The following is a 14556-nucleotide window of genomic DNA, read 5'->3' as shown; positions in this document are numbered from 1 at the left end:
GTTTGTTTTACTATTTTATAACTCTATCCACACACATACACACAAAATACACAGCACGGACATTTGAATAATTCAGCACGTCTGTGCTGGTCCTCACTGGCTGACTGACTGAGGCCCTGCAGGCTCACGACACGACCACACGACCACACACACACACACACACACACACACACACACACACACACACACACACACCTGTTCTTTTCTTTCCCTTGAGGTGAACATATTCCTCATCATACTCCTTTTCTATCCTGCACATGCAAGACCCAGTTAGTTGCCTTTTGACTACTGCACACATGTTATTCAGTAGAATAGGTGTGTGCAGGTGAAGAAGTGAACAGTATTCTGTAACCTTTCAGCTTTGAACAGAGAGGTAAAAGTACTGTTTGAAGAGGAAAGGCTTGAGGTGTAGAGTCAAGCATCTGTTCACCCTGGTGTCAGCTTCCCATGTCTCTTAACACAGGTGGAAACCTGCACACATGCACAAAACACACACACAAGCACTCATAATAACTTGAGCTGGGTTGCAGGTGTAGTCCATTAGCTGATTGTTACTGAAGGCTTTTAGACAGAGACTGTTAAGAGTGAATTTAGGAGTTTAACACCTCAGGGTTGCTTCATATCCCCTTACACCTCCTCACACTGCAGAGCTGGGGGGAAGGAAGGGGGGCTGTTTAATCTGCTGTAACAGAAACAATAAGTGTGCACAAACTCTTTCTCTCAAACCAATTCATCATTATCTATTTAAACTCACAGGTTGACATTCTTGTGACAGAGGGCAAATCTCTACCTGTCACTTCATGGCTGTTTATGATACAAAGTTACACAAATGACTCTTACTGTGAGTGATCACTCCAACTTGGGTTGATAAGCGCAAACAGGAAGATTAAAACTCCAGCTGAAGTTGCACAGCAGTGTAAAATACACCCCATGCACTAGGCAGAAAATGCATATTTAAATTCTGACACTGGGGTCAAGCTTAGCATTGATTCACAACACTTTAGAGAAGATTTCTTGACAGTCTTTATAGAGTATTTGTGCATGGCAGCGATAGACAACTAAAGACATCTCACTGAAGAGTTTATAAAGCTGCAGTTAAAACAGCGATAGTGTCGCAGCAGCTCAGATAGAGTTTCAAGTCTGTTTGGTGACCCTGAACAAAGCTGATTATAGTGAAAAAATGAGCACTAGATTCATGTCCGTGGACAATATGTATATAGTTGTCAGATGTCGCACACACAAAGACATATATGCACAAACAGAAACACTGCAGTGCCAATTTAAAAGCTGCTGAAGGACAGCAACAAGGTTAGACTTTCACACAAACACACGTGCGCACAAAAAATCTAAAGACTCACACAGTTTGTGCGCTCTTATGTACATATACAGTACATTAAAGCAGATACATCAAAGTGTGTGTGTGTGTGTGTGTGTGTGTGCGTGTACATGTGCTGAGGAAATGTTTCAGTGCGCACCAAGGGAAATCAGAAAGCACCCGCCAGCCCCCAAATCCTAAGAGTGAGACTTCATAATTACACTTTTACACGCTGACACCAACACACACACACACCGACAAGCTGCAGCACACAAACAGACACACACACATACACACTTGTAATTACAGTCTGCTACCACAATCCCATTAAGTCTTTTGGGGCCTTTAGGCATTTTTCCATCATTTAACTGGTCACAGTTTCTGGTATTAAGGCCATAGCGAGGGCATGAGTTCACTGTGTCTGACTTTGTGTTGAACACCCAGAGGGTCACGGGTTCAATTCCCTGCTGGCCCAGTAGCCTGCCCCTGTTCCTGCAAGTCAGGAACAGGAGCAGGCCTTCATCCATATTTTGTCACCCCTGACGGGTCCTGCAGTTTAATGGATTGAAAACAGGGGGAAAATAGTGAATTCACACACACACTCACACCCACACACACCTAAAACAAAGCTAACATCTATAAATGAGTACCCAAGCAAGTAATTGCAAGGCCTTTGGCCCTGTTGAATGAGGTTTTCTGCTCTCTGTAATAAACACACGAGGCTGTGTTTTCAGCACTGATGTAACAGAAGAGAAAGAGAGTGAGAGACACAGAGGGAAAACAGCCTTTGAGGTTCTGTAATGAAACAACCGGATGGATTTTTTTCCTTAAATTTATAGCAGTATATCAACAGAACAGCAAGAGAGGGAGAGGGAGAGAGAGAGAGAGAGAGGGGGACAGAAGGAGATGTAGCAGAGACAGACAGAAAAGAGGGAAGAAAGTGAAATGATAGGGGAAAGAGCAGAAGCCCAGCTGTGTTTTCCTGTTGTGAGCCTGACGGAGATGACGGTCGCAGACAGAGAGAGATGACATGGTGACTGATAGACAGAGATATAAAGTCTTGGTGTCAAGAGACAAAAAGAGTGCTTCTGGCCATATGCGCCTGCACTCAATTTCCTTTTATCTGTATTGGGGTGTGTTTTCAGAGGAAATCATCTTTGTGCATGTGTGTTGCAAGCGCACATGGTGAGGAGTGGCACTGTGGAAAGACAGAGTGCTTCTGTGTGTGTGTGTGTGTGTGTGTGTGTGTGTGTGTGAGACAGTCGTCTCTGGAAGCAGTGTGAACACCGTGTTGTGTGTGTCCGTACATTGAGGAATGACTGTGTGTGTTTTTCTTTGCTGTCTGTGCGTGAAGAAGTAAAAATTATGTTTTGTGTGTGGTTAGTGGAGGGGACATGAGAAGGCGATGCACTGAGAAGAGGATGCTCTCCCACATGCTTACACCCTTGATTTATTACACACTGTGTGCCCTCTGACTGTGTGTGTGTGTGTGTGTGTGTGAGTGTGTATGAAAACACACTCACTCCTTCCCTTGTGAACAGACACAGTATGTTCAGTGTGTGTGTTTATATATGTACACACAGAGGAAAATGATTAGTCTGGGAGTCATTTTAACTCGTGTTAAATTGAGCCCTGAGTCCGTTTAACCACTGAACCATAAATATTTGCTGCTGTGGACACCAGTTGTTTTATAGTCTGTTTCCTAGACTGTTACTCCTCCTAAAAATTGTCGTTTTTACATTTCTGTATACACACAGGTTAAACAAACAGATATACTGTGTAAGTATGTCTTGCTAGTTAGCTGTTAGCCCTATGTCATGAATTTATGCTAAGCTAGGCTAAACACATTCTGACTCCAGCTCCATATTTAACCCACAGACATGAGATTGATATACTAACAAAACAAAATGATAGCGATATCAGCTTTATGCTTTGTCCAGTCTCCTGTGTTGTCATGAAGTGCCTTTAAGAGGACCCTGAAACTGAGCTCTTATGTTGCGGCTCACTCTCCCTCTGCCCTTCCTGTGCAGGATAACAGTGTTGTATTGTTAAACATCCTCTGCTCTTCTGTCTCCCTTTAGGTTTTCCATGCCAATACTGACGCCACAGAGGTGGTTCTCAACCGGATCCCACAGCCGGTCCTGGCCCGCTTCGTACGAATCAGGCCTCAGACGTGGAAGAACGGCATCGCGCTGCGGTTCGAGCTTTACGGCTGTCAGATTACAGGTAAGAAAGATGTAGTTTCTAAGACTTTTTTTTTTTTTGACAGTTTCCTTGTTGGACTCACAGCAGTCATCATGCCAAGTTTTATACCAGTGATATACTGGCTTTTACAGCGGGGTCAGAAGGTGGGTCGGAGCAAAAATAACTCCCTTAGAAAACATTTCCTGGAGAAGAACAGGCACGTGTGAAAGGGTCTTTTTTTTTCATCATTTAAATAATCTAATGATAAATAATTCAGGAAATTTGTCCATCCATCAATCCATCCAAAGCTTCTATTCATTCTTTTATTTCCTTTCTCTCATCTGTTTCTCTCCCTTTCACATGCACACATCACACCCACGCTCATGTGCTCACACTCTTGCCCTCGCTCTTTCATATACATATCCTCCCTCTCTGTCTCCCACTCGCGTCGCACACTAAAACACATACACACACACACACAAAAAGAAACACTCTCAGTCCTAATAGAATAATACTAGAGTGTGATGTGTGGGTGATAACATCAGAGAGTAACAGGCTCTCAGCTTTCATCTGCAGCCCTGGCAAACAAACACGATTTCAACCAGCATAATCAGCTCAATACTATAAATAGATAAAACTTAATTAGACTGTGTGTGTGTGTGTGTGTGTGTGTGTGCTCTAGAAATGGTAAAAGAGAGAGTTTCAATCCATTTCGGTGTGTGTGCGTGTGTGCGTGTGTGTGTGTGTGTCAGCTCCACTGTATCATTATTAGGTTAGGGCCTCTCTCTGCTGCCAACGTAGTGGCCATTGAGAGGGACAGATATGCTCTTATCTAGGAGGGCTATTTCAGCACCCACACAAATCACAATCACACCAGAACAATATGATACCGTGTGTGTGTGTGTGTGTGTGTGTGTGTATTTGAGAGACAAAGAGAGCAGGAAAAAGAGACACAGACGTGGCATATATCAGGTATCTTTTCCTGTGTTCTTTTCTACAAATTGCCTATTTTTTTTACCTTATTTTAACACCTGAAATTGCATCCTACATCACCCTACCTTTCTCACTACTCTCCGCATCGAGGACCCATTCAACACATCTCTTGGCCATTTCTGTTTCCCTGGATATTGCCCATTTCTGCCACCCTGTAATGTCAGCAATTCATCAAGAGCCTGAGGAAAACATGGACTTTTTATGCAAAATCTTGACAGCTTCAGACTAGTTTGTCTTTTGTTGGAAAGGATGACAGAGTTTGATACTTTAGAGTAAAACAAACTGCTGCAGTTTCAGTAAAACACGTCTATAACTTTCAGAGAAAACTTTAGAACCAAACATGTGCCTGCTAATAGCCTTGCAGTATCTTTTCCTCTTTCCCTCCGTGCACATAGACATATTGACAAGCACACACATGAACACACTGCCAGGGGGAATGTGATAATGCCCTACACAGGCCTATAAAGGCACACATAAAGCAGCCCGTCAGTGACATGTCATTAACTTAAATCACACTTTTATGTCTCTCGCTCTACTTTTTTCTCACTTTCTACCTATCCCTCTTCAGTGTCGTTCTGTTTTTTCTTTCCTCTCATTCCGCTTTTTCCTCTGTCCTTCCATTGCCTTTGCTGACAGCTTCCATCCCCACTCTTCTCTCTCAGCCCTCTCTTCTCCTCCCCTTATCCTTTCCCTTAAATCTCCCCTGTCCCCGCCTCAACTCTTCCTCCCTCCATCCCTCCCTCTTCTCCTACCTTAATCTCATTTTACTTCAGCCCTGCAGCACGTATCAATCATTTATTTTCTGCACCTTTATCATCACCAGGCCTGTGTGATATGTTCATTTGTAAAACTATACATGTGCATGTGTTTCAGCCAGGTAGTCCCAGCGGTGTACTTCACAGCTTTTGTAAGTCCCTGTTATCAGAAGAAGCACAACAAGAGTGTGTGTGTGCCATGTGTATATGTGTGTGAGAGCTTTAAGGGCTCTACTGCTGGTGTATGATATCTGGCTATTCCTCCAGAGTTAATATTCTCATCGACTCCCACTGCACTCCTGTATTAAAACAGCCTGGCAGTAGCTGCTCAAACAGACAGATTCAAAAACTGGAAACACAGAATAAACTAGTATAATAATAGAATTTTCTTCTGGCTAATTGTCTGAGCTTGAAGGAGCTCATTTAGCATGGCTGTGGCTGTTGTTGTTTATTGTTGATTTATTATTTACCACGGTGTGGCGCGGTTGCAAACGTCACCGCATTAAACTTTCATCTCCACAAAGACCCGAAGAATGTCACCATCAATCATCGTCACCCATCACCGTCAATCTGCTCTCCCTCTCTCTTTTTCACTTGCATCTCTTTATCTTTCACACGCTCTCTATCCACATGCTCTCTTTTCAGTCCATCTCTCTGTTTGACCTTTTGTCTGTCTCTTTATCTCTCCCGTTGTCCTTTAACTCTTCATCCTCACCTTTTATCTTGCTTTTTCCTTTTCACTTTATTTCTCCCTTTGTTTTCCTCCCTTACATCCCCTGTTTTCATTTCTTCTTCAATCCCATAATGTTCTCGCCCTGTCCATTTCCAAATAGTAATGGTCACTTTGTTTGGTCCCCCTTTGTTTTTTTGTCATTATTCATGGCAATACCATATTTTGATGCTTGTTAGACTAAAGCACATTTGTCAGTGTAATAAACAGGATCCCTTTGATCTGCAACATGCTTTCATTTAGTTCTTCTGTTTGGGAGTTCTCTGGCTCAATTCCCCAGGAAGAATCCCCTTTGGTAGCTTGGTTAAAGTTATGCATCAACTTTGCAGCAATAGGAAGGGAAAATAATGAAATGGGTTGATGGAAAGCAGCTCAGAAGGGCTGCGGAGTGTAACACACTAGTTTGTGTTTTAACAACTCCTGTTGCAATCACACAGGAGTCGTGCTCCAAGATGAGATCAAACGGTGACACCATATTATTCCTGACCTGAAAGCCACATTCATTTGTGGAGCTTATTTAGCAATGCAGCAGCCTCATCTAAGCAGACTGTATGGAGCAAAATCCAATAGCCTTTTAAGAATAATGATAATAGTAGGTATTGGCCTGTTACCTTCAAATTACTTTAAATTTTCATCACTCCGTTTCCAAAGCAGTTTTTCAATTGAATATCTACCTTCCTGGCAGCCTCTAATTTCATTTCACATTTTCATTTCACAGACTTGAGATATAAAATCCATCACAGTAAACATTTGGATAACTTTTCTGTCTATTTTAGATTATTACTGTGTGTAACTGCAACTGCATGCAGACTCTATTAAAAAGTCTTTGTTGTTGCTTCATTCAGCAAAGATCTAACATAATGCAGGGATCAACCAAATTCATATGAGGCCTTTCACAGCAATCAGACATTCATATTGTTTTTCCACTGTGTTCATCTTTTTTGGACAAAATGCTTAATCAGTTCATATTTTTTGGCAGCTGACTGTCAAATCTTTGATGCAGTAGAGAGCTTTGAAACATGAAAAGAGATAAGAGCAATGTTTTCCAAGCGTTTTCAGTGCTTGAAACTGGACTCATTTCTACTTTGGCAAAATAAACAAATATCACCTTCACACCTGGAACTGAAGAAAACAATCAGAAAGTGTATGTAATGATTTAGGAAAGGCCTGGTGGCGATATAAAATATTCTCATTGTTTTTTCTGTGTTTCCTGTTTAGATGCTCCCTGCTCAGAACTGCAAGGTATGTTGTCTGGGCTGCTCCCCGACTCCCAGATCTCTGCATCCTCCATGAGGGACATCCACGGCTCCATGGGGGCAGCCAGGCTAGTGGCCAGTCGTTCAGGCTGGTTTCCCAACCCAACACAACCCATAGCTGGAGAAGAGTGGCTACAGGTATGTCAACATACAGTATAAGTAATAAGTGATCTTGTGTATGTTGTCATTTTACTGAATCAGAAACTACATGTCAGAAACTACCATGTCACTGGTTCTGCTTTTGCTTTAATTAGTCTCCACGCTTTGGAGAGAGGTTCCCAGAACTAAATTCTGTCCAAAAATGTGTCATCCCATCAAACACAAAACAAGACTGACAAACCAGAGACACAAAAACTGTCATTTACTACAGCAACTGCACTGGCAGCAGCAGTTGAAGAAAGAATATCAGTGGAAAATATGTGCTGGACAAAGAATGACATCCAAGTTCACTCTGGGAGAAATGGGTGTCTTGGACAGTTGTGAGAAACAAAAGGTGTGCCAGAGGATACTGCAGCGTTTAGGAGAATTGGGAATCAAGTATGCAATAACAGCCGAGAAGACTACATTTAGAAAATGAATCAATATTATGCAAAAACCAAAGACCACAGAAAAATCACCCAAAAATGAGATGAGACATGTGCTCAAACCCGGTTCATGAAATTCTAAAGACATGCAAAGAAGAACCTAGTTCCAAAGCCTCCCTAATGGAAAACTAGCATTTTGAGTGATCATATGTTAGTGAAGGTCACATAAGGCTGGGAATGTAGAGACTGACGGGCTTCTGTGGTGCAGAGAGTGATAATTCTGTTTTTGTGTTGTAGGTGGACCTCGGTGTGCCCAAGACGGTGCGCGGCATTATTACCCAGGGTGCAAGAGGGCTGGAGGGCAGCACGAGTGCTGAGAACAGAGCATTTGTCAGGAAGTACAAACTGGCGCACAGCTTGACCGGCAAAGACTGGACCTACATCACTGACAGCAAGACTGGGTTCGCTAAGGTACAGGAGACAAACAAACACAGATATTCTCACTCTGTCTGACACATACATATGTACTCTCCTCTTTCTGATTGTCACTGTCAGTTCTCCCTCATTTGTAGTTTATTTATAGCTGTCTTTCAACTAAATCCCTCTTCACTCTCCTTCCCTTTCCCTCCTTCTTTGCGTCTGTCTCTCTCAGCCTCGTCATTTTCAGCAAAAAAAAAAGCCATTTTATTACAGCCTCAGCTCTGATAATAATTCAATTTAATCACCTCACTCCTCATTCTCCCTGCCTCTGTCTTTGCCTCCCTCTAAGTCCTCTGTACTCTTCGTCTCTGCTTTTCTGTCTCTCCATCCTCTCGTTCACTCATCCTCCATTTGTCTCTCATGGGTGTTAATTAAAAATGTCTTTCCTGCATCACCACCCAACACTGCTGGCAGTCTAATGCAGTGTGAGACAGGGCACTTTAAACTCTGTTCTCCTGTCTGAGACACAGCCTTAAAACCTTCTAATAGTACTACTGAGTGCCTGGCTTTTCTCCTGATGCTAAAATCCTGTTCTCTCTCATCTGCCTGTCTTTTTAAATGAGCATCCTGGGAAACTCATCATACGTTTTTAAAATTCCAAGAACGGGGAAGACAGAAGATACAATTCAATTAATGAAACCAATATTACAACTTTCACAGCCCACATTTTTGAAAGGATTGGAGCAGTCTAGTCCGTTTTCAGTTTGTAATAAATCTTTTTGCCAGAGGCTGCTGCGAGCCGCCTCAAAAAATCATTTGAAAATCAAAGGAAACACAGTCTCTGTTGTTATTTTTATGGCACATGTCATACTGTGCTGGGAAAAAATGCTGATTAGGAGTGTTATATGACTTTTGGAAAGACAAGCTTACCATTTTCCAATTGTTTCCCCTATTATTTTACATTACTTAAATACTGGAGCAATGAAATGACAGAAATGTATCACCTCTGCTGTTTATATGTTTCCCCATCACTTCAGAAAACTCACCACTAGTGGGGTCCTACAGTATCAAAGCTTGTCACTCACTGTTTTGTACTTTTACCCTTAAAACCCTCACATAAAAAACAGCTGTCATCCAGTGTAGCAGGCAATAGAGAGATTCTCCTGTCGACTGAACTGGACTCAAGAATGTCAAAATTGGCAGGAAAACATCTTTTCTACTAAAGCGGAAAATGTTTTTTCTTACTTTGTTCCTTCTTGTAAAATGAGAGTAAGAAAACACTCTCTAATAACTCTCTAAACACTACTAACATCCCTATCAATGTGCCTTTTCTTCCTTCCTCTTAGATTTTTGAAGGGAACAGCCACTACGACACTCCTGAGGTGCGGAGGTTCGATGAGATAGTGGCCCAGTACATCAGAGTCTTTCCGGAGAGGTGGTCGCCTGCTGGGATCGGCATGAGGATGGAGGTCCTCGGCTGTGACCTGCCCGGTAAGAACGCTCTCTTGCGTATGTTAGATAAGAAAAAGGTTGCACACAGACAAACTTACGGCTCTGTGCTTGCGGGAATGTTCGCTTCACATACACAGAAATGCACACAGATACACAGACTAATTCACAGTCTCCTCCTTTGTATACGACCAGCGCATAAAATACTCGGTACATTTACGACCAATTATCCACAAATTGTAACCAAGAACAATCTTGTCCAAATCACACATATCCATCAACATAGTAACAAACAAAACATTAGTCACTTAAATGTACTGTGTAAATCACATTATTAATCTCTTTGTCATCTGTAACGTTTGAGTGCATGTTTGGCTGTGTGTTTGTAAGCATCTGAAATGTGTGTGTGTGTGTTGTGTATGGCTTTGTGTCTCTGTCTCTGTATGTGTGTTGAATGTGTATGTGCATGGACTTATTACTATATACTGGGTGAAGTTAATCATCTTGCTCTATACGAGGTTTTCCTACATGTCTGGACAGGGATTAACATGTCTAGGTCATGGGACTTTTACTAATAGTGGCCAGCTGTGTAGTTGCTCTATAGTGTGTTCACAGCCTATTATCTTAATAACATGTAGCTAGAGTGTGTGTGTAGTGAAAGCTTATGTGCAGTACATGCTTCATTTTGGCGTCCACAATCAATCCATCAGCTTTGCTTTTTCAGCTGTTATATTTTTCTACTTAACGATTAGTATAAACGATTGTTTATAAAGAGTGATAATTCAGTGTAGCTGGTGATGAATGCAAACCGTTGGTCTATATGTGTCTTTATTTAGCTGTGTAAGTACCATTTAGGACAATATGCTACTGATGTATGCAGCTTGTTAGCTGCAGCAAGCAAATTATTCTCAGATGCACAGTAACTTCAATAATAAAGGCCTGAATGTATTACTTAAGTAATGATGATGTGCAACATAAATTCACCACTGAAGTGAAGTATAGACAATGGAAACCTTGTTTCTAAGGTTGCAATGCATTAATAATTCATGTCCTATGCTATGAAATGATCAGAGCCAAATACATTCTCAATAACAGTTATTATAATTACATCTAAAACAATAGCTAGACTCTACTTAGATTATGTTTTCTTAACCAGAATAGCCTGTTAAAATGCTACTTTAATGGCCAGCCTCCTCTCCTCTCATCAGATTTTACAGCTTTAGTCAGGTTGTGATATGCGACAGGTGAAGACAAGAATAGAAGATGACATGTACCTGTTCCCAGTGGAAATGAAGTGGGCTGTTGGCTGCAGCTGATGGCCTGTCACAAAATGTCTGAACGTGTGTGTGTGTGTGTGAGAGAGAGAGAGAGAGAGAGAAAGAAAGTGAGAGAGCAAGCCCAAAGGGAACGATACATCCTAGATGTGTCAGGACTAGCCAGGAGACTGGTGACGATGAGGAGAGAAGGGACATCCTCTACTGTTAACACAGGTTTCATCAGGTTACCATGGATATATCAGAAAAAAAACTGGCATAACACAGATTTACAGTTTACCTCAGGGAACGATTTTACTTTGAAGAACAAGTGATTACTGGTGAGATAATGTGGAGAATTATCTGTTATAATACATCTGGTGAAGAGGTTCAGCAGTCAGTGGAAAACTGAAGCTGAAATTTTTAATGGCACCTTTCATCCATTATCATTCAGCTTTCTCCCAGTTAACAGTATCCTTAATGAGAGGACGTGAAAGGTAGAAAGAAACTTTTTTTGAGTTTCAGGGGACAGCAGAATCTAACCCTCAGACACAGTAAACTAACAGTGAAACGTTGACCCCAACAACAGATTATTTCCCTCTGATGGAGATACATTTTTCATAATATGCCCAATCATGCTGACTGCAACCTGTGTGATTACACTGGCAGTCTTTCATTCTGTCCATGCGCATTGCCTGTTATTGCACCTAATAACATCATGTGCATCGTATCTGCAGCCATCATCATCTCCATGATCGCAGTACGGATCAACCTCTTGGCTACTGGAGTCTACTGATTGTCTGCTGGTCTATGTCTGCGTGCCAGATGTTTGCCCTCTGGTTGTAATCCGTGCATTAGACGTGATAGCAGTTCATTCCCACTTCACATGATCACCGCAGCAACTGCTCCTGCTACCATCCTAAATACCACACGCAGCCACACACAGATAATTCTGCATCTTTAGTGGCTTAGAGCAAGTTGTTTTTGTTAAATTTCACTTTGTCTGGTTTTTAATTGTCTCCACACTCGGTGACGTTAGGATAATAACACTGAAAAACGCATGATCTCACCAACTATGCAGCCACAATCATTCTGCTAGCGCTATAAATGAAAACAATAAAACAGAAAAGCACATCCAAACAAAGACAAAATACACTTTGTTTCTCCTCTTGCTTGTGTGTGTAGTTGTGTGTGTGTGTGTGTGTGTGCTAGCAAGTGTTGAGTTGTAACGGAAGATAAAATATTCAACAGAGTGCATCAGCTTCAGTCCACTGAATACAGCTGTTTACACATAAGTCATAGGCACACAAAAACACACACAGACACACACTCATTTAACTCTAGTTGGCCTCTCCTATAAATTCAGACACACAAACAGACGATAAAGACACACAGACAGGAAGAGAGATACAAAGTCGTACAGGAAAAGACCTTCCCATCTCCATTCAAATTAAATCCTATGAGGTTGTTTTCCTTCCTCTATCCAATACCTTCCATTCCTCTAAACAGGCAGCATTAAAAACAGTTTGTGCACGAATCCATCCATGAGGTTACCCCACATTAAAAGGGGCACACTTGACCTCTCATAAAATCGGAACTGTGGCAATTCTAGTTTTCCTGGCACTTCGAGACACAACACAATTTACTGCTGAGACAGACAGTGAATTATTAAAACTGACGACTGAATAAGAAGAGACATCAGCAGTATAAGGCAACATGTTCACTGACACACCCACAGATGTCAGCCTGCAGAATGGCCCCTCTATTATTCAGTGGTTGGTTTTCTCTCTTTTTTTTTTCCTGTGGGCCTTGGGAAGAATATGGACCACTGCTGGTGACAGTCACGGTCACGACTATCACGACTATTACAACTGCATTATGAAGAAATCAGCCTTTATCCAAGTCTAATTCCTGACAGCTGTTGTCATAAATAACAGACCTGGAATAGTCTAAAATGTTTCACATCATGACAAGATTGATATAATATAATTTACATCAGTATTTAGCCTTCCAAATTACTGATCAACAAGTACAATTTATCTACTGAGGATAAAAACAGAAACATCCTCGTACGTTATGTTGCTTAAGACTAATTTATTCATCATTCAAAAGTAGAGACAAAGACAATATAATACAATGTCAGTCACAAACCTCACATCCTCATCAGCCTTAACAAACCCAATTGTGAACACATTGCTTTTCCATTACTTCCCCTGTATTGTTTTCATATTTTACAGTGAAGCATACTGACCTGGCCTCAGGGCTGTAAAACAATTTCCTCACATGGGAGAGACAATCTCTGCACCCAATTACAATGAAGAAATCCGAAATTACGGATACAGGGTTCTTAGGGGGCACACAATAATGTAGTTTAGCATCTCATTATTACACCAAACCCTGGGTGCGAACACAGAAACAAAAGCCAGAATATTATTGCAGGACTCATTCTAATCATTCACGCTAGCTATGGAGGCAACATGTAATTTAGGTCCTGTAACCCCCAACTATTGGATGTGAACAGAGAGCTGCCAAGCTGCCAGATTTGTTCATGTTTTAAATGACTGAGCCATCAGAACATCTGCTACGCTCTCATCTCTTTCACTCCACACCTAGCTGTTGGCAGGCAGGCACATATGCACACACACACGCACACATACACACACCACCTGTCTGGCATCAAGACGGGGTTTGTTCTTAGTTGTGTAAATACACGTTTAGTTTCTGATCTCCATTGAAAACTATAGTGTTATGGGTGGGGTACTTGAGGAAAATAACAGAGAGATGCTGACAAGCACAGCCAGAGAGAGAAAGCAGCTTTGTGTCCGGAGTGGCTAACAGCAGCTTTGTTTTCATTCATCCGCTGCCGCTATTTAAATCATGGATCTTCGCTTGTCATGAAATCTTAGACACTGCCAAACAGATTCTGACAGAAATTATATTCCTTACCGCTGTGTTCCAACAAAGCCACAATGATTAACCCAGTAGGGGCACTACAGTTGGTAGACTACACCATTCACGGCTGACGGTTTGTTTCTGCTGCCTTTCATTCAAAGATTTGGCACGAGAAGGTGGCGCAGCTATGGCCAAGAGGTTGGCCCCCGGACTGGGTCAGACAACCTGGGGAAATACCTCAACAGCTAGTATCAATGAATCTCTGAGCAAAAAAAGACAGTGGCTAGTCCAAGAAAAGACACAGCTGTATGCCGGTGAATGTAAACTTTTATGAACGTGAAGAATCCTGGGTCAAATCTTCACGTAGGAATCCAAACTAAAGGTTAAAAATAACAGTAAGTTTATGACTCACAATGTATCGAATGATAGCCAAGTACCTTCACTGGGTCTGTCATTCACATGTTGATGATGTTGGACATGGAAAACACACAAACACACACAAACACAGCCATAGTTACAGTGGCACCCTGGAGGGAATGTTGTTTAGAGTTCTTGTTCTAGAACATTCTAGAGGTGTTCGGTTGTTCCAGGTTTCCAGCCAGTCATTCAGGTTTAGCCAAGTGTGTGTGTGTGTGTGTTTGTGTGTGTGTGTCCAACTTCGCTGATCGCTTTCACATGTGAGCCGTGGCTCCAGTCCAGACACTTTCATATGATTGGTGGGATGTGTCCTTAGTTACACCCTCTCATCTCCCTCCTCTGCTCCTCCTGTCTTTTCTCCCTCCTCC

General features: G+C 41.9%; 1 protein-coding gene across 3 annotated transcripts in view; it reads left to right on the top strand.

Annotated features, from left to right (window-relative positions):
• The window catches only part of LOC108887110 (neuropilin-2), an 83829-nt gene that overhangs the window by 40922 nt on the left and 28351 nt on the right, over positions 1-14556 (top strand). For all 3 annotated transcript variants that reach the window (XM_018682299.2, XM_018682297.2, XM_018682298.2), the window contains exons 8-11: positions 3397-3541; positions 7196-7371; positions 8055-8228; positions 9524-9668. In XM_018682299.2, coding sequence (XP_018537815.1) covers positions 3397-3541; positions 7196-7371; positions 8055-8228; positions 9524-9668 — 640 coding nt within the window. The remainder of the gene's footprint in view (positions 1-3396; positions 3542-7195; positions 7372-8054; positions 8229-9523; positions 9669-14556) is intronic.

The sequence above is a fragment of the Lates calcarifer genome, linkage group LG1 (genome assembly GCF_001640805.2).
Source record: "Lates calcarifer isolate ASB-BC8 linkage group LG1, TLL_Latcal_v3, whole genome shotgun sequence".
NCBI lineage: Eukaryota > Metazoa > Chordata > Actinopteri > Centropomidae > Lates > Lates calcarifer.
This window is presented reverse-complemented; position numbering and strand designations above follow the sequence as displayed.